A 21,015-nucleotide genomic window follows, 5' to 3' on the forward strand; every position below is an offset into this window, starting at 1 on the left:
AACTTTGCCAACCTTTGTGTCATCCTGAGTTTTTTACCAGTAGTGATTTTATATTTACTTCCACATTACTGATGACAAAAATATTGAATAGCATTAAGCCAGAACTGATCCCTACGAAACTCAACAAGTAACACCCTATTCATTCATGACTCTCAACACACAGTCAACCTGTGGAACTCTTTGCCAAAAGATGTTGTGATGGCCAAGACTATAACAGGGTTCAAAAAAGAACTAGATAAGTTCATGGAAGATAGAATCATAGACTATCAGGGTTGGAAGGGACCTCAGGAGGTCATCTAGTCCAACCCCCTGCTCAAAGCAGGACCAATCCCCAACTAAATCATCCCAGCCAGGGCTTTGCTAAGCCTGACCTTAAAAACCTCTAAGGAAGGAGATTCCACCACCTCCCTAGGTAACCTATTCCAGTCCTTCACTACCCTCCTATTAGTTTTTCCTAATATCCAACGTAAACCTCCCCCTCTGCAACTTGAGACCATTACTCCTTATTCTGTCATCTGGTACCACTGAGAACAGTCTAGATCCATCCTCTTTGGAACCCCCTTTCAGGTAGTTGAAAGCAGCTGTCAAATCCCCCCTTGTAGGTCCATCAATGGCTATTAGCCAGGATGGGCAGGGATGGTGTCCCTAGCCTCTGTTTGCCAGAAGCTGGGAATGGGGGACAGAGGATGGATCACTTGATGACTAACTGTTCTGTTCATTCCCTCTGAAGCACCTGGCATTGGCCACTGTTGGAAGATAGGATACTGGGCTAGATGGACTTTTGGTCTGACCCAGTATGGCCGTTCTTATGATTCCCCATTGACAGCTACTTTTTTTATATGTTAGATAGCTAGTTGTTGTCTATTTAAGGTGTGCTTTATTGATATTATATATCACTATGTTTTTAATCAGAATATGGTGTGATACTAAGTCAAGTTCTCTACAAAAATCTAAAAACATAGTTATCATGATCCACCAAATTTATCATATCAAAAATCAGGTTTTATATGAGGTATTTTCCATGAAACCATGTTGACAGGCATTAATTGTATTCCCATCGTTTGACTAAATGATGTGTCAGTTTTTCCATTGTTTTCCCTAAGGTTGATGTCAGGGTAACTCGCCTATAATATCCAGGTCATCCTGCTAACCCTTTTAGAATGTCAGTATGGCAATAGCACTTTTCCAGTCTTCTGGAATTTTCCCGGTATGCCAAGATATATTAAAAATTAACATCAGTGGGCAGGAGGGCTCCTCAGCCCACTCTTTTCAGACTCTTGGGTTCAATTTAACTGGGCCTGTTGATCTTAAAATGAATGTAAAGATATTGGGTAAATTTCTGACCCCACTGACTTTAGGGGGGTTAGGATTTCACCCAGTATCTCTGCCATTTCCTTCAATTGTTTCTCCCAGTCACCAACGTTTTCTCTTTTCACTTTCAGTCAGCTAACAGTTCCAAATTCCGGTTTCTGCTAGATGCTGATACAGCCTATCAACTGTAGCATCCAAATCTAAAGATAGAGAGATATAGGGACAGATCATCCTATGTGTAACTGGCAAGCCAGGGACTCTTCTGTTGGGTGTATAAATATGAGAGAGGTTGAGATATGTGGAAAATTATCTTTTAATGGGATGCCATCAGGTTTCAACCAAAGATGATGCAAAATGCTATAAATGTAATTTAATTGTTCAATATTTTATATTAAAATTAATAGTAGTAATCCCATTATGATTAAGTATAGGGAAATCATTGTTTACTTTTTTCAGCAAGAGATTCTTTTAATCAAATGATTTTTAATTCAAGCCAGCAGTCCTGAAACAAAGATCTTTGATTTTTAACAATTTGTATTCATTTGCCACAGACAACTATACATGCAACATTTTAAATTATTTAGATCAAATAAATGTAGGCAAAGGATTGTAGGAACACAGGAAACACAGCATAGTGTCTGTGAGATGATATATCAGATCAATAGAAAAAATATGCAAACGTCAGTGTAACAGCCACAAAATGGTTTGCAGTAAATACAGACAAAAATGGATAACTAGAATTTTCTACAAAGTATCTGTTATGATCAGGGCACACAATATATCTAATTCACAAATGCATGCATTGTCTAAGACAGTTTGCAAGTTACTTGCAACACGTATAGGACAGTCGAGTTCTCTCACAGGTTCCACACACCTGAAATTCAGTAGCTAGCTCAGAAAAAGATGAGTTTTTTGTACTAGTTCAGAGGAAACTTTAATTGCTTGTTGTTCCTATAATCTGTAAAACATTCAGTTTGTGTCTTGTAGAACCTGTGTTCCTTTTAGGTAAAATTAATCTCAAGAATCTGTTTCTTACCCTGGAATAGGAACATATTTAAGAAAGGGAGGGAAAAGGGTAAAATAAAATCAAACCTATTACAAACATCAGTAATACTAGACATAACTCATGTAGCTCTAAACATTTGTTAATAAAGGACAGAAAGGTTTCTAATTTGAGGGAGATACTTGTGCGTACCTTAAATCACTTCGGGCTGATGCTGCCATAGAACCGGTTTCAAAATCAATTACCTTCAAACAGCCCCATTGTGGCTCTCCCCTCAACTGCTCCGCACTTACTAAGCACCAGTGAGGACTTAACTTGTAGAGCTTAATGTTATAAACATATCAAAGGCTCGTTTGATACAAAGATATTTTTAAAGAGAAACGAAGCAAATTAATATAATTTTAAAATATTTTTGTTCTATTATATCCCTATAGGTGGCTCCAATCTGAAGTTGGGTGTGGAGTTGGGCTTTCACAGAGAGCAAGTGTGTGTAAAATGGGGTGGGGGGAGTTTTTCAGTTGTTATATGATAATCATCGCTGTTACCTTTACTGGTTCAGCATAGAATTCTAAAAACTAAGGGCTAGATCTTCAGCTGGTATAAAGCAGTATAGATCCATTTAAATCAATAGCCCTGTGCTGATTTACATCAGCCGAGGATGAAGCCCCCAATATTTGTTTGCAGGTCACCTTTAATATTTCCCTTCTGGTTTTACAAAAAGAAAAGGAGTACTTGTGGCACCTTAGAGACTAACCAATTTATTTGGTTTTAGTTACCTGAGGTTTGTCTCATTGGTACTGTCCTCTTTCTAAGGTTGATCTTATAGAAGAGTCAAGTCAGTTTGTGTTCTTTATGCTTATTTGCTACTGCCAGTTGTCCTCTTACCTCAGTAACCGGGTATTGTTTCCTTCCCATAATAAAAACTATTGAATTAAAGGAAAGTATCAAAGAAAAACAAATCCCAGTGTTGGTGAAGTCAGTTAATAGACCTTCCACTCCATGCAAATAGCTGAGAAAAAGCCAAATAAAAAGAATCAACAGATTCAATAGATTGCTTTTAGGAATTTTTCACATTTCTTTGTAGAGAGAATTTCATTGTAACCTGTTAAAATATCTAGAGGCTGAGAGAAAATTAGTGCCGTAGGCACTTAAACCTTTTTTTCTTAGGGAAGTCTGATATGCAAAAATAAATAAATCAAATTGGTTAACATCAGTATTTTGTTTTAAAGTGAGATTATACAACCTGGAGTATTCTACTCTGCTATAAAATTTTCTTTAAAGACAGATGATCTTGGAATAGTTTATTCAGAATTTACTGTTCTAGGATTTTTGAGGGAATTCTATGTATCTCTGAGATCTCTTTATGGTTCATAGGGATGGCTGTTGTACTTAAAAAAAAAAAAAAAAAAAAAAAAAAAAAACCACACAAAAAACCCCCTTATATCTTAGGCAAAAGCTTTATTTGTCTCTGTTATTTGTCAGTTTCTTTTCCTTCAGTGAAACTTGGGCTCCAGTGTTAATACCTACTGCTGGATGTAGAAGTCTTGGACCTATTGTATATGTCATACCAGTGCTCCTCAGCTAAATTTGATGTCACTATGATTACATTTTCTGTTTGGTTCCCTGTGCTGACATCCATCTGTGTCACCTGGAGATTATGTGAAAATGTTTTTTTAATAAAATGGATGTTTTAAACAAAATACTTTTTTTCTGCTTGCATGGTCGTTTGCATGTGCAATTTTACCACTAAACAAGGCACAAAATATCAAGTAAACATAATTGTGGAGAATCTCTGAGAGCTGTTAAATGTTTAAGATCTGACTGAAATATTTTCAGTTGCCATGGTTTCATATTGAAAAAATGGTTTCTGTTTACTGTGAGCTGGCAGGAAACAGCATATGCAAAATTGTTGGTTGTTTTGTACTAGAAAAAACCCCCGCATGGTACGTCAAGGATATGTCAAGAGGTTTATTTTTTTAATTTGTCCTTTTTAATTTGTCCTTTTAGTTTATTATATTATCTTACTGAGAAAGATAAAAAACAAATAGGCAAGAAGATATACTGTACTGGAGCTATATTGACATGTTCATCTGTTGTTAAGGCTGTGTCATAGTTTTGGAGATAACCTCTAAAATTATCATCCTAAATTAGATGTCAAAGTTTGGTTTGGACTGTAACATTATCTAGAAAATTTCAAGCAGCGGAACTGTTCAAGAAAATGTATATAAAAACATACTTAACATTTAGTATTTATAATCCAAATGATCTGCTGGAGCTTGTAATAGGGTTACCAGGCATATATGGAAGCTGCTTGGTGCAAAGACATCTCACTGGTGAGCTGCCACTGTGTCTCACATGCAGTTCTCCAGATGTATCTGTGGATACTGATGGGCTGGCTGTGCAGGTTGAGGAAAGGAATCTCTTTCCTAATTTTGAGAAATGGGGGGAAAAGCAATTCCAAGTTTGATGAGGTAACAGATTCAGAGGAGACAAAACTACAATAAGAAAATGGTTATAAAATCTTTTCTCTACTGCTTTGAATATGTATTATAACCCTCATTCCTTGCTCATGTTCTTGTGTGGGTGCTTGCTCTCTCTTTTTGAAAGTTTCTCTTGTCTAGTTGGACCCTTTCCCTCAACTCCTTATCCTCAGAAGCCTCACTGCCCTTCTCATCAGTAATTGCAGTCTAATAGCCAATTTAAATTCACTTTCTTTTGTAAAAATCTAACTTTGGAGTATTAAATAGCTCTTAGCTTAGCTTTTACTGTAGAAAGGTGACTTTAATGGATGTAAAGTGTAGCTGAAATGGCAGCATAGTGGGCTTTGGTAGGGGACAGTTTAAAACTCTCATTTCCCTCATACTACCCCTGACTCTTTCCCCATCCTCCCTGTCATGGGATTACTGTTCCCTTTAAGGGGAGTCAAGGCCTGTGATGAGCTAGTTTAAGTAGCCCATCTAGACAGCTAATTGAGTAATGAGCACCTGGGTCTGATAAAAGGCCATCAGGACTCAGGTCTGGTCTACACTACAGAGTTACATTGAAGGAAGCCACCTTACGTTGACCTGTTAATGTATGTGTGTACACTACCAGGTCCTTTACGTCGACTTCTGTAATCCACCTCTGCGAGAGGTGTAGCGCTTAGTTCAATTTTCATGGCCTGACTGTGAAGTCATGCAGACGCAGCGTTGTGTAATTCAACTTAATTGGCCTCCAGGTGGTGTCCCACAGTTCTCATCTGTGACTGCTCTGGAGATCATTCTCAACTCTGCTGCACTGCAGCCAGGTACACAGGAAAAAGCCCCTCCCCTGCTAAAGCCCTGGGAACTTTTGAATTTCCATTTCCTGTTTGATCAGCATTGGGAGAGTGCCAGCTTGAGCACAACTGATCATGGAGACTACACGCCCTAAATGTGCTCCAGCCTGGTCTGCACAGGCGGTCGTGGATCTCATCACTGTGTGGGGAGAAGAGTCTGTGCAGTCAGAGCTCTAATCCAGCAGAAGAAACGCTGACATCTATGCAAAGATCGCTCGTGGAATGGGGGAGAAGGGCTACATGAGGGACACAGCGCAGTGCTGTGTGAAAATAAAAGAACTTCGCCAAACGTTCCAGAAGGCAAGGGAGGCGAACAGTTGTTCTGGTGCTGAACCCCACACATGCCAGTTCTACAACGAGCTGCATGCGATTCTCGGGGGTGACCCTACCAGCACCCCCGCAAGCAATGTGGACACCTCACAGGTGTGTGAATCTAGGGACAACAAGGAGGGTTATATGGTGGATGAGAAGGAGGAGGAGGAGGATAATGGGAGACAGGCAAGCGGTGGATCCATTCTCCCCAAGAGCCAGGAAATATTTTTAACCCTGGAGCCCTATGGGTCACAGGAGATCACCGTGGTGGATTGTGATGCTAGGGAAGGCACGTCTGGTGAGCATACAGTTAAAATGAAAGTCCAGTTAAACTTTAGCGGGCAAACACATTCGGAGGTATTGCATGCTTACCGTGAAGAAAAGGCGAGGTGCTGTGGCTCTCTGCTTAAAGAGGCCGCTCCAGCTACGCAAAGGGTGGCCCCTGGAAAAGAATGTTTATGTGGATTGGGATAGCCCGGGAATCCTCCATGGATATCTCTAGGAAACTTTCATGGAGGTACTCTGCAATCCTTTGCAAAAGGTTTCTGGGCAGGGCAGTCTTATGTCTTTCACTGTGGTAGAACACTTTCCCAAACAACTCCTGAATTAATTCTGCTGGCATCATTGCAGTACACAGCATAAGGACTGGGTCTATACCCAGATGCTTGCAGCATCTCCTTCATTTCTGCCTCCATTACCCTCAGGAGACTGATATCACATAGGGTTGCCTAGGGGAAACGGGGCAAGTTCTCATTAAAAGTGCTCTGACACGGGGAAAAAAAGGGCAAATACGCACCCACCCCCACATTCCGGATTGCCAAACCATGCGTCCACTAATGTGCCTTTACTGTGCTCGGCATAGGTTGGCAAGTAGTTTAAAGTGGCTGATAGGGGACTGGGGTCCCATAAGAGAGATTCCGCAATTTGGGAGTGAAAATGTTCCTCCCTTGCCCCATTCGTAAACAGCTTCCTGTGGTGCTATGGGGAAGAACCATTGTTTGACTAGCTACCTGTGCTCCCGACATGAGCCTGTCATAAACTTCATTAAAAGTGAGGTCACCCATGACCCGGGGGGGCCTACTCACCATGGCTGGAACAGCAAAATGACACAGTGAATGGTTATGGATTCTTGTTATGTTATGGCTTGCACCTAGTGTAATAAAGGTTTTTGGTTTGTTTTTTTTTTTAATGAAAACTGCCTTGCTATGGAAACATATTATTTGTGTACAATGGCTCCTTTATCTTTTTCCCCTGAGTGACAGCTGGAAATGTGTCCTTCGGCGGGTCATCAACACCTGAAAGCAGACTTTCAGAGATTAGAAGGAGGAGAAAGAGAATGTGGGAGGACGTGTTCACCGAGACAATGAACGCCTCCAGGACAACTGACGCAGAGCTGAGAGCGTGGAGGTTTTCGCTGTCCGAGAAGATAGACGTGGACATAGAGAGAAAGAAAGCTTCCAATGAGCAAGAGTGTGCGACGCAGGATGAGATGCTTTGGATTATGAAGGACCAAGCGGACATGTTGAGGTATCTGGTTGAAATGCGGGAACAGAAGCAGGAGGGTAGAGTCCCTCTGCAGACCCTGGTGGACAGTCAGCCAGCATCGCCTGGCGCAAAATCACCCTCCCTCAAATGTTCCCCGAGGCATGGGCGAAAAGTTAATTATCCCTTTCACTTAACTCGGGCGGAGGGGGGAAGGGTACAAGGAACAGAAGGCACCCATTCAGAGACCTTTGGTGGTCTGGAATGTGGTTATGTTACACACCTGAAAATGTTTCTCCTGTTCTAACTTTACAACCCCTTTCCCCCAATGTTACCTTTTCTTTCTCTTCTCCCTCTTTACTTATGTTTGTTAAATAAAATAAATGGGCTTGGGTGGGGGGTTGGCTTTACAGGGACAGTGATGCCAATTAGGTGAAGGTTTGGGAAAGCACAATCCAGACAAGCAGCTCACAATACTGTGACTCATTATTGAAATGGCTTTTCAAAGTCTCGCGGATACACAGTGCCCCTTTCTTATTATTGCCCTGGTGTCTGGCTGCTCAAAAATGGCTGCCTGGCGATCTGTCTCAACTGCCCACCGTGGAAAATTTTCCGTCTTTTTTTGACAGACATTATGGAGCACACAGCAGGCAGCTATCACCATGGGGATGATCTCACTGAGGTCCAACCTTGTTAGTTCTCCAGCACCTTTTCAACAACCAAAGGCATTTCAACCACCATTCTGCACTTGCTGAGCCTATAGTTAACCGTTCCTTACTGCTGTCCAGACAGAGGGTGTATGGCTTCATGAACCATGGGAGCAAGGGGTAGGCTGGATCCCTCAGGATAACTGTAGGCATCTCAACATCGTCAATATTAATTTTGTGGTCTGGAAAGAAAGTCCTGGATTGCAGCTTTTTGAACAGAACTGAGTTCCTAAAGATGCGCACGTCATGAACCTTTCCCAACCATACTACGCTGATGTCAGTGAAATGCCCCCTGTGGTCCACCAACACTTGTAACACCATTGAAAAGTATCCCTTTCGGTTTATGTAGTCTTTGGCAAGGTGCTCTGGTGCCAAGATGGGGATGTGTGTGCTATCTATCGCCCCATTGCAATTGGGGAATCCCATTGTGTTGTGGCAAAACAATCCACTATATCCTGCACATTTCCCAGACTCACTACCCTTCATAGCAGAAGTCGATCAGTGGCCTTGCACTCTTGGAGCACAGCAGCTCCCATGGTTGATTTACCCACTCCAAATTGATTCCCCACTGGCCGATAACTGTCTGGCATTGCAAGTTTCCAAATAGCGATCACCACTCGCTTCTCCACTCTCAGTGCAGCTCTCATTTTTTGTGTTGCTGAATTGCAGGGCAGGGGAAGCTCTGCACAAAGTTCCTGGAAGGTGGCCGTATGCATTCGAAAGTTCTGCAGCCACTGCTCGTCTTCCCATACCCGCAAAACGATGCGGTCTCACTAGTCAGTGCTTGTTTCACGGGACCAGAAACAGTGCTTGACAGACTGCAGCTGCTCTGTGACTTTCATCAGCAACTGTGAACTGTTTTTTTCAATGGCTTGCAGCAGGGCCACTTGCAGGACATTGCTATGTTCCATGCGGCGGCCCCTACTTTGGCTCTGGAAATACTGCAAGAGAAAGTGCAAGGTGTTTGACGTGCTAACAGCAAGAGTGCAAGCTGAGCAGACTCCATGCTTCTGGGGTTATGGCGTACGGGCGGCGATTTCAAGACGCGAAAACCACTGGGTTGTTTGCTGTTGATGTGAAGGAGGGAACACAGTGCATTGTGGGATGCCAACGCAATGTTCCTATTCTCTCCTGCGACAACGTTTTGGTCCCATGAGGCATTGTGGCAAGTTGCACTTTGGGATAGCTACCCATGGTGCGTTGCTTTGCGCATTGATGCAGGTGCTGCTAGTGAGGATGCACTACATCGAGACAATGGGTCTAATGTGGCCACACACAATTGACTTAATTAATTTGGGGGCTCGAGGTTCAATTAGATAAGTTTAACTTAATTTTGTAGTGTAGACAAGCCCTCAGTTAGAGGCACATGGTCAGAGAGAGAGAAGTTCTCCAAAGGGAGATTCGCTCGCAGAATTGAGAACCACACACACCAAGGAGGAGGGCTTTGCAATTCCTCAAACCAAGGGGAAAGTTTTTATTTCAAGTTTATTTTGAATTTCATTAAAGTAGAACACCAGCATGGAATTTAATCTTACATCTGTTTGGATTTAAGGGACCCTGAGAGAAGGGAAACTAAGGCATGCAGTGCCACATAGCTCAGCAGGAGCTGCCACAGGGCAGGCATGCCCACAACACTTCCCAAAACTCCTCTGTCCTCAAAGGGTATGTTAAATATATTATAGTGGCCTGGCAGCACCACTATAAACAGAAGTCATGACACAACACTAACTCTAAAAGAAAAGGAGTACTTGTGGCACCTTAGAGACTAACCAATTTATTTGAGCATGAGCTTTCGTGAGCTGTAGCTCACGCTCAAATAAATTGGTTAGTCTCTAAGGTGCCACAAGTACTCCTTTTCTTTTTGCGAATACAGACTAACACGGCTGTTACTCTGAAACTAACTCTAAAGGTAGACCTTTCTAAATCCTCTAAAATCAGTATGCTTAATTGGATTCCTTTTAAATGTAGTGTGCCTCAGGAGGGTGCAGACTAGGGTTAGTGATTCAAATTTGGAGCCAAGTAGAGAGATAATCTCCCCCCCCCCCAGCCATTTTTTTCAAAAAGCGTCTGGTTTTTTTGTGTTTTGCACAGAGCTAGAGATCAAACTGTTGATGTGATGCAGGTGAAAATGGTCTTAATCTGTCGAGTTTACCCAGGATAGCGCACTGTACCCACTAAATCTTTGAGGAACCCAAACTGAGAATGGTATTTAAGAAAATGTACATTTTTACAGTGTGCATGTGCCAATGGAGAAAAACAGCTAGAAGGATTTCCATTCATTCTATTTTATATGCTTTAAAGCTTGACTCTTGTAAGTGATCTAAAATCCAAATGGTTACTTGGCTTGCTTTGAAATTTGGTGTGCCTCATGGGAGTTTGGGGTAGCATTAGTGATCCAAATTTGGGATCATTTGACTAAGGAGTTCCTCAATTACAGAACCCCAAAAACCTTTGTTCCTGCTGCCTTGTACTGTTAAACTTTGAGATACAAATGACTGGATGAATCACAGACCTCTGTGAGAACTGGCTCTTCAATTAACATAATTTAAGGATAAATTAATCACAAGCCCCCACCTAAAACAAAAGTAGTTTTGTACTGAGTGGCTGGAACCTGCTGCAATTTGAGTCATCGGTGACAAATTTATTTTGGGGAGAACATAATCCAAGTCTTTGGGGGGGAAATTAGATGTGAATACTTCCTGAGCAGGGAGGAGTTTTCATGAATGGAGGAGTGAGGGTATAAGGGGAAAGGAATTTGAGGCTGCAGTGAGGGGACGGGGGTCATGGGGAAGAGGTGGTAGGTGAGGGGAGAGAGGTTGAAGGCTCAGGTGAGGGAGGTGTGGGAACTCAGGGGTAGAGGGCTGGGACACTGGGAAGGAGGACATGGGGTGATTGGCAGTGGGACGGGAGGAGATATGGAGAAGGGGCACATTTCAGCCCCACATCTTCCTTCGTGTGTGCGCATGCCCAAGTCTTGGGGGGGCTCTTGCCCCTTTTGGAGGTCTGAACCCACTCGGTGCTCCCCTCATATAAGCTGGCATATGGGAAGCTGTGGCACTCTGCGGGCATCTGAACACCTCTCGCTGCTGTATGTTCTAGGATTTGGGGGCTCATGCCTATCAATAGGAGTTGAATCCCCCACACCCCGTTATTATGAGCTGGGCTTTTGGGGGGGGGGTGTTGCCCTTTTGGGAGGGTCTGAGGCCCCCCACCTGCCCCCCATGTGAGCTGAGATCTGGGAAAGTCCTACCCCTTTGAGTGGGGAATTAAGATCAGGCATACTTTATGTATATCACAAGCTGTAAAGCACTCACGAGGGGGATGACAACACAACACTGAGGTAAATGGAGCAATTCACCTGTCCCAACTGTTGTTTCGGGTTATATTCATCTCCATGAGGTGTTCTCATCTGAGAACATCACATTGAGATGAATGGGCCACTTCACACCTTCGAGAGATTCCAATGCTGCAGATGGATGCGTAGAGGAGTGCTTTCCCTCTCTTTCCTATTTAAAGGATGGTGCTTATAAAAGCTCTAAAATATGCATGCTTGCACAGATTTTATTGAAATTTGCTTTACATTACTGGAGTGGTGGGTAGAGTTAGTGACCCAAATTTAGACTCATTTAAGTCAGGGGTTCTGGAGATATAAAACCTGAAAAAATAGCCATTGCCCAAAAAGTTTCTAGATGGCTTTTTTTTTTTTTTTGGCAGAGCTAGAGATCAGACTATTGCTATGATATTGGTCAAAATGATCCCAGTTGGTCAGTTTTTACCCAAGGTAGTACATGGCAGCCACTGAATCTTTGGGGGACCCAAACTGTGAATGTCATTTAAGAACACGTTCACTTCTTTGCTTGCGTAGATGTGCAGTTTGGAAGGATTACAGTCCACAGGTCCCAGTAAAGAAGAAAAAATAGCAGGAGGGTTCCTATGCAGCCACTGTATGCTTAACTGGACAGTTGACGGGAATGTGCCGATGCTATTGCCCTGGGTAAATACCCTGCCATTTCTACGCCAAACTTTAGTACCTGTGTACAATAAAGAAAGATTTAATAACTAATATTTCTGTTATTCCAACAGCATCTTCAGAAGTTTTTGGAAGGGTTTTTTGTACTAAAGAAATATTTGACTGTGTTTTATGAATTTCAGAGCAAGAGCTCTGCGTAGCCTTTTTCTGGAACATTGGTGTTGCTATATATTGCTTTATCCAGTATAATGAATGCATACTTTTGATGATGGCTTGTCTACAGCTAATTTATTTTTTAATTAAAGTTTAGATCCAATATTTTGTTGAAATCACCCGCTAAGATTATAGATTCAGTATTCATACTAATTTGGCCCTTCTTGATTTTATGCCAACCGTTGATCCATTAGAGGTAACTGTGGAGATAGTTGATGTTTGGAATGAAGAAGATATATTTTGGTGTTCTGTATGCTGTCAGCCTTCCTATTGTGAGACTGACATTTTGGGGTTCAACCCAGACCAGTAAGGAGTTGTCATCACCTGCCCTGTAATCCTAGCTTTGCTGCTGTGGCTCACAGCCCAGATACCAATATCCAGCAGGCAAGCGTACAGTTCCCTGAATGTCTGTGTACTGTGCAGCTCTCGTTCAGCACTCTGACCCCAACAACCTGCCCCACCCTGGTCTCCACCAGCCTTGGTTACTACTTGCAAAGTGACTCCAGTCCTCCTCCAGAATTTCCCCAAAACTGGTTGCCCTGAAGTGTCCAGCCCTGTCCTGGAACACTCAGACAAATACTAAGGTTTGTTGCACCTTTGAAGAGACAAAAGCACTGTTTATTACTTCAGCTAGAGTTAACAATCCTTTCAATTAAAACAGAGTACTGGTTTGGTTTACATTAAAAATAAATTAAGTTCATTAACAAAAAGAGAGGTTTTTAAGTGAGTTGAAGTACAAGGGATAAAGACCAAAATGGTTACAAGCAAATAAAATTAAAATATGCTTTCTAGTGACTAAGACTTAAAAAGCTACAGTCTTGGTTAAATATAGATTCCTTACCAGTCTTTCTTCTTTCCAGCCATGGCTGATTTCTCTGAGTCAGGTCCTTCCACAGAAGTATGAGGTCCTGGTTTCCCTTGTCTTCCTAGGTGAAAGACGCCTACGTGGCTCTATGGATCCCCTTATATCTCTGAGTTCATTAACCCTGCTTCAGGAAGCAGGATTACTTCATGCTGTTCTTCCCTGCCTGTGTGTTTCCCACCCCTCTGCTGATTTGTATGTAAATAGGGCTTCTATTCTATTGATTCCACAATGCTGTCTTTGGGGCTGGGGAAAAATCTGTTTCTCCCTGTGTTTGGTCACAGACTTCAAAGCATAATATTAGTGAGTATCCATAATTCGTCACGAAGTGTTAATGCATACACTTCACAATGATATTCATCACCAGTGCGTTACAGGCTTTCATAAAATACATTACTTGATACACTTTTATAATACAGTAGTATTGTATGCAATCAGTTGATTCAATTGCTTATCATTTGAGGTTCAGACCCCTGCAAGAGGCTATCTCCCCGACTCGGTAGGTTCATGGCTTTGTTTACTTTTTATGTAACTGTATCTTCATTGTCTCTGCCTGATGACCAGGCTAGTCAGACAAACAAATGCATATTCCTTTGTCTAAGGCAGACTGGGCTTATGCATTGCTTTCCAAACATATTTTAAGAACGTAATTCTTAAAACTCTTTGAACCTACTCCATATGTATATCATGCAAGAATATTAATGATGATTAGTGAGTCATTAGTTTTCCAAGGATATATTAGATGTCACCTTTTGGGTATATATCATGACAATAGTGTGTTAAGTGTAGTGATTATGTCAGGTCTGACAGGAGTTGCTGTCACAAAGTGGTGAACCACCATGGGCCTCTGTGTCACAGAGACTGAGAAAAATCTCAGGGGACTAGAAGTTTGACTCCTGAGGGTAGTTCTACATTGGACAGTGCTATCGAAGCTCAAGACTTGCTTTCTTACACCACTGTCTTCAGACTACCAATACCATTTCCTCCATATTCCAGCAAGTGCCTTTTTGCCCATGATTGGCAATGTAGCTCTTGTTGCCTTGACTTATCACTTCAGTTCTACATTATTATTCTGTACCCATTTCCTGAATGAAGGCAGGGAAGAGGAAGTTTTAAGAGCCACTGTAAAGATAGTTGAGGACAAACTATTGCTATAAAGATAACATCTTAACAGGCCAGACAGTGGGTGTTAGCTGCAGAGTATACTTTCCCATAATAATCTGAAACTGTAGTTGCTGAAGAACGACAGATCATCAGAAATAAATGTTTTATCTTGGAAAAGCATGCCCTAACCTCAAGTCATTGAGTTCATAAGAAGGGATTACATTTTGTTTGTCCTCCCCCCCATTGTCTCCCAAGACTAACCTAATAGCCACCTCTAAAGTTTGTTCTTGATACAGGTATCTTCCCAGAAACCACCACTTGTTACCTTAGCTGCTGAAATTTTGAGTTATCCTAATACAGTTGTGATAATTAGAGTATCTTGTGTTACACTGACATTTTCCTTTTAGTTAATGAACTGTAGTCTTGTTTGTGTAAATTATTGCTGAACCGGGAAGAAGTTTCTGTTGGAGTTTTGTTGGTTCTATATGTGTTATAATACCGAAAGTGTTATCAGTAACTAGTTTTAGTGAAGTAAGCAAATATTACATAATTTATAAACCTAATTATTGCTTTAATTTTCTTTCCGGTGCTCTAGGATACCGGATGGTCCCATTGATCAGGGGCCAGCTGCAGGAAGGGTACATGCTTTAGAAGAGCAGCTTTTAAAGGCCAAAGAGCAGATAGAAAACTATAAGAAACGAACTGGAGATGGTTGGTAGAGAGATGTTTTCTTTTTGTTCTTAAACTCTTATATACCATATCACAAATGTTTCAATTTCATCATGTACCACTTCACTGGAAATACTGATATGTTTATGCTTTTTAATAGCAGGCATGGGGAAAGACCATGAAATATTGAGAAGAAGGATTGAAAATGGAGCCAAGGAACTTTGGTTTTTTCTTCAGAGTGAATTGAAGAAGTTGAAAAATTTGGAGGGAAGTGAACTCCAAAGACATGTTGATGAATTTCTATCTGATCTGGGTCACCAGGAAAGGTACTAGTGCTGGTTGCTACTACATTTTTATTTTTTTAAAGACTAGAAACTGATTAAGGTACTGGGACATTAGATTCCTTGCAAAGGGAGAAGTGCTACTGTCTGGATTAGAATATCATGACTGGGACATTAGCAGCAAATTATATCTGTATGTTAGGGGTCATTGAGTAAACCTTCTGTGTTGTCCATTAAGTCTTAAATATTAGATGGAAACTCTGCTTTGATATTTTTATATATATTTTTAATCTATCAGTGAGAAACCTATCATAGTTTATTATGGCTTTCTACTCATAGTTACTTTTCCTCTCTCTTTCTTTCTATGACAACTAACAAAACACAAGAAAACATTTAATTTTAGGTACCTTTTTTCAATATTTTAGAATGAAATGAATGATATTGTTCATCAGCATACAGTAAACTGTAATTACATTAAGACGAGAAGGTGTCCTGGTAATTTCAGGACTTATAGCCATTTAAGAAAAAGCTATTTCTTCTCCTAATTAAAGGTTAACAGAACATTTAAGATAAAAATGTACCTTTCCTTTAATTGCATTGCCATCATAGTGCTGTACAGAAAAACCTGAATTGTGTTTGCAGTTGAAGCTGATCCTACGACTTTCCCATTACTAAAAGTTTCTTTCATCTGAAATTTCTTTCATGTGAAATGAAAACATTTTAGTGCTAGTGTGTTCATGCAGAACAAAATGAATCCAAGAATCATCATAAATACAGTGAAAACTGTCCTTAGGCCTATTATATGTAAAAGCTTACATTCCCAGTAGGATTCTGGTCGCAATTAGTGTCTCATTAGTGAACAATAAAAGAAAAATTGTTTTGTTAACACAACTTAGCACTGTGAACCCTACCCTCCCTTTCTTTAAACTAAACTAAGAAAGCCTCACACGTTAACATCAATAGCAGTGTTAAAAGGGGTTCTGAAAAATTATCTGGTTTTACAGGAGTACCTAGTAAGAATATTCTTTTCTTTGAAATTCATTTTAGCATCATGATTATGCTGAATTTTTCAAATAAAAATAGTATAAATTTAAAGTATTGGGAGAGCGGAAAGAGACATGGTCTACTAATTCTTTAATCTTCAGCCCCAGCATGTTTATAGATGCATACAGTTTAAGGCAAGGGACCATTAGATCAACTAGTCTTACCTTCTGTGTCTTGTGGGACATCAAATTTTGCTAAATTATCCCCGCATTGAGCCCATTAAATTGTATTTGACTAAAGTATTACCTGTGTTTGGCTAAAAGGCATCCAGTCTTATACTGAAGACATCAAGAAATGAAGAATCCACCCCTTCCCTTGCTTGTTTGTTCAAATGGTTAATCTCTCCCTCATTTAAAAAAAAAATTGTGCCTTATTTCTAATTTATATTTGTCTGGCTTCAGTTTCCGGCCATTGGGTCTCGTTAGGTCTTTTTCTGACAAATTAAAAAGTCCTGCATAACCAGTATTTTCTTCCTGTGAAGGTACTTATATGCTAATCAAGTCACCTCTCAACCTTCTTTTTCCTAAATTAAGCAAATTGAGCTCTTTAGGTCTCTCACTTTAACGCATTTGCTCCAGCCCTCAGATAATTTTGTAGTTCTTTTCTGCACCCACGCTGGATGATACAGTATTCCAGTAACAGTCTCACCAATGCCGTATATAGAGGTAGATCTCTATTCCTACTCACTACTTCTCTGTTTATACATTCCAAGGACCACATTATGCCTTTTTGCCACAGCATCACACGGGGAGCTCATGTTGAGTTGCTCATCCATATGACTCCAAGATGCTTTTCAAGTCACTGCTTTCCAGGATGCAGTTCCCCCTATTCTTCTTGTATGGCCTGTATTCCTTCTTCCTAGATGTAAAACTTTGAATTTAGCTATACTGAAGTGTGTTTTGTGTGTATGGGCTCAGTTTACCAGCAGTCCAGATTGTTCTGTGTGACTGCCAGGTCCTCATTGTTATTTACCCCTCAACCAGTCTGTGTCATCTGCAAATTTTATCAGGAGTGACTTTATAGTTATTTCCAGATCTTTAATAAAATCTGATCTGATAAAATCCAGATCTTTAATAAAAAGGTTGAATAACGTTGGGATTAGTACCAACCCTGCAGAACCCCACTAGAAAATCCCCAATTAATGATGATTCTCCATTAATAGCTACTTTGTGATATCTGTCAGTTGGCCTGCCCTTAAACAATTAAACGTGTGCTTTATTGAGGTTGTTTAGCACTAACTTTTTAATTGCACGTTGTGTGCTGCTAAGGAAAATGCCTTACACTTGTTTAAGTGTATTACATTTGTGCAGTGTAAGCATCCACATGAACTAGCTTCATGAGTAATTACCCAGGGGTCTAGGTGGGTATAGCCCACACTGAAGTTTGCCCTGCTGCAGCTTCACTGTTCCATGAACCAAGTTAGCATGATTAAAGGTAACTGCAGTCATGCTCTGTGACTGTAAATTATTCAGATTAGAAAGACTACCCACATTTTTATTGAGCATTTCTGGTAAAATTGTAGACACCAACAGAGAAGCTTGAGTTTCCAGAACCTTAATAAAAATTGTAACAGCTTGGCATTTCTATTTCAATACATACTGGTGTTCAACACTTGCACACATTTTCTTGTTTCTTCCATGTCACTAGTTTATTCAGCAGTTTCTCATGTTTCTATTACAAATGCCATTTGAAGGAGGATGGTCTCTGGCTTCAAGTCACAATCTTGTGGCATAACAATGTTCAACGCAGATGACCATATGCAGCATGTACCGTGCCTGGAAGCCTCCTATGACATCCATGGATTTGAAATTTGTCTGATGATGTCATCCAGTACACTCAAGAAACATGGGGAATGCCTCTAAGTTGTTGTTTAGGCTCTCCAAGGAGACTCCCAGATGTCTGATACAAGGTTGCCTCATGGTGAGTTGAAGGAGAAATCCTCAAATCCAAGGCTAATTCTTCTGAACACTGCTGGGAATCTGTACAGGTGATGCTCACAGAAGTGCTGATTCAGAACATTCCATCGGAGGTGCAGCAGGGCAGCCAGGCCTCCAAAGTGCCCATCCAGTTACCCCAACGTGCAGAGCACTGATGGGGAGGTTTCCTCTTAGGGGTGACCACTAAAATCAGTGGTGCTAGGCTCTGCATTTTCTGATGTGGTCAAGCTTTTGTAAAAGATACCCAGACAGAAAGCAAGGAATTCCAGGCAATTCATAGAATCATAGAAGATTAGGGTTAGAAGAGACCTCAGGAGGTCATCTAGTCCAACTCCCTGCTCAGAGCAGGACCAACCCCAAATAAATCATCCCAGCCAGGGCTTTGTCAAGCCAGGCCTTAAAAACCTCTAAGGATGGAGATTCTACCACCTCCCTATGTAACCCATTTCAGTGCTTCACCACTCTCCTAGTGAAATAGTATTTCCTAATATTCAACCTAGACCTTCCCCACTGCAACTTGAGACCATTGCTCCTTGTTCTGTCATCTGCCACCACTGAGAACAGCCTAGCTCCATTCTCTTTGGAACCCCACTTCTGGTAGTTGAAGGCTGCTATCAAATCCCCCCTTACTCTTCTCTTCTGCAGACTAAATAAAACCCAGTTCCCTCAGCCTCTCCTCATAGGTCATGTGCCCCAGCCCCCTAATCATTTTCATTGACCTCCGCTGGACTCTCTCCAATTCATCCACATCCTTTCTGTAGTGGGGGGCCAAAAACTGGACGCAATAGTTCAGATGTGGCTTCACCAGTGCTGAATAGAGGGGAATAATCACTTCCCTCGATCTGCTGGCATGCTCCTACTAATGAAGGCCAATATGCCTTTAGCCTTCCTGGCAACAAGGGCACACTGTTGACTCATATCCAGCTTCTTGTCTACTGTAATCCCCAGGTCCTTTTCTGCAGAACTGCCTCTTAGCTAGTCGGTCCCCAGCCTGTAGCAGTGAATGGGATTCTTCGTCCTAAGTACAGGACTCTGAACTTGTTGAACCTCATCAGATTTTTTTTGGCCCAATCCTCCAATTTGTCTAGGTCCTTCTGGACCCTATCCCTACCGTCCAGCGTATCTACCTCTCCCCCCAGTTTAGTGTCATCTGCGAACTTGCTGATCTATCCCATCATCTAGATCATTAATGAAGATGTTGAACAAAACTGGTCCCAGGACAGACCCTTGGGGCACTCCACTTGCTACCGGCTGCCAACTAGACATTGAGCCATTGATCACTACGCGTTGAGCCTGACGATCTAGCCAGCTTTCTATCCACCTTATAGTCCATTCATCCAATCCATACGTCTTTAACTTGCTGGCAAGAATACTGTGGGAGACCGTATCAAAAGCTTTGCTAAAGTCAAGATACATCACGTCCTCCGCTTTCCCCAAATCCACAAAGCCAGTTCTCATCATAGAAGGCAATTAGGTTGGTCAGGCATGACTTGCCCTTGGTGAATCCATGTTTACTGTTCCTGATCCCCTTCCTCTCCTCCAAGTGCTTCAAAAGGGATTCCTTGAAGACCTGCTCCATGATTTTTCCAGGGACTGAGGTGAGGCTGACCGGTCTGTAGTTCCTTCTTCCCTTTTTTAAAGATGGCATTATATTTGCCTTTTTCTAATCATCTGGGACCTCCCCTGATCACCACGAGTTTTCAAAGGTGATTGCAGACCCCTGGCCATTATATCAGCCAACTTCCCTCAGCACCCTCGGATGCATTAGATCCAGACCCATGGACTTGTGCATGTCCAGCTTTTCTAAATACTCCTTAACCTGTTCTTTCACCACTGAGGGCTGCTCACCTCCTCCCCATACTGTGCTGTCCAGTGCAGCAGTCTGGGAGCTGACCTTGTTTTCGAAGATATAGGCAAAAAAAGCATTGAGTACTTCAGCTTTTTCCACATCATCTGTCACTAGGTTGCCTCCACCATTCAGTAAGGGTCCCACACTTTCCCTGACCACCTTCTTGTTGCTAACATACCTGTAGAAACCCTTCTTGTTACCCTTCACAGCACTTGCTAGCTGCAACTCCAATTGTGCTTTAGCCTTCCTGATTACACCCCTGCATGCTCGAGCAATATTTTTATACTCCTCCCTAGTCATGTGACCAAGTTTCCACTTCTTGTAAGCTTCCTTTTTGTGTTTAAGCTCACCGAAGATTTCTCTGTTAAGCCAAGCTGGTCGCCTGCCATATTTACTATTCTTTCTGTACATCGGGATGGTTTGTTCCTGCACCTTCAATAAGGCTTCTATACAATACAGTCAGCTTTCCTGGACTCCTTTCCTCCTCAGATTAGCCTCCCAGGGGATCCTGCCCAACAGTTCCCTGAGGGAGTCAAAATCTGCTTTTCTGAAGTCCAGGGTCCGTAGTCTGCTGCTCTCCTTTCTTCCTTTTCCAAGGATCCTGAGCTTGACCATCTCATGGTCACTGCTGCCCAGGTTACCACCTACTTCTACTTCCCCTACCAATTCTTCCCTGTTTGTGAGCAGCAGGTCAAGAGGAGCACGGCCCCTAGTTGGTTCCTTCAGCACTTGTACCAGGAAGTTGTCCCCAACAGTCTCTAAAAGCTTCCTGGATTGTCTGTGCACTGCTTTATTGCTCTCCAAGCAGATGTCAGGGTGACTGAAGTCCCCTATGAGAACCAGGGCCTGTGATCAGGAAACATCTGTTAGTTGTCTGAAGAGAACCTCATCTACCTCATCTTCCTGGTCTGGTGCTCTATAGCAGATGCCCACCATGACATCACCCTTGTTGCTC

General features: G+C 41.8%; 1 protein-coding gene across 8 annotated transcripts in view; it reads left to right on the forward strand.

The window, feature by feature from the left end:
• Positions 1 to 21,015, forward strand: part of FUT8 (fucosyltransferase 8) — a 291,206-nt gene that overhangs the window by 190,134 nt on the left and 80,057 nt on the right. For 6 of the 8 annotated variants that reach the window (XM_073348346.1, XM_073348343.1, XM_073348347.1 and 3 more), the window contains 2 exons: positions 14,876 to 14,991; positions 15,110 to 15,275. In XM_073348346.1, the coding sequence (XP_073204447.1) occupies positions 14,876 to 14,991; positions 15,110 to 15,275 (282 nt within the window). Of the gene's footprint in view, positions 1 to 7,204; positions 7,470 to 14,875; positions 14,992 to 15,109; positions 15,276 to 18,059; positions 18,195 to 21,015 lie in introns of those variants that run through there. The other 2 variants (XM_073348348.1, XM_073348349.1) reach the window with 2 other exon arrangements.

Source organism: Lepidochelys kempii, chromosome 6 (genome assembly GCF_965140265.1).
Source record: "Lepidochelys kempii isolate rLepKem1 chromosome 6, rLepKem1.hap2, whole genome shotgun sequence".
In the NCBI taxonomy this organism is placed as follows: domain Eukaryota; kingdom Metazoa; phylum Chordata; order Testudines; family Cheloniidae; genus Lepidochelys; species Lepidochelys kempii.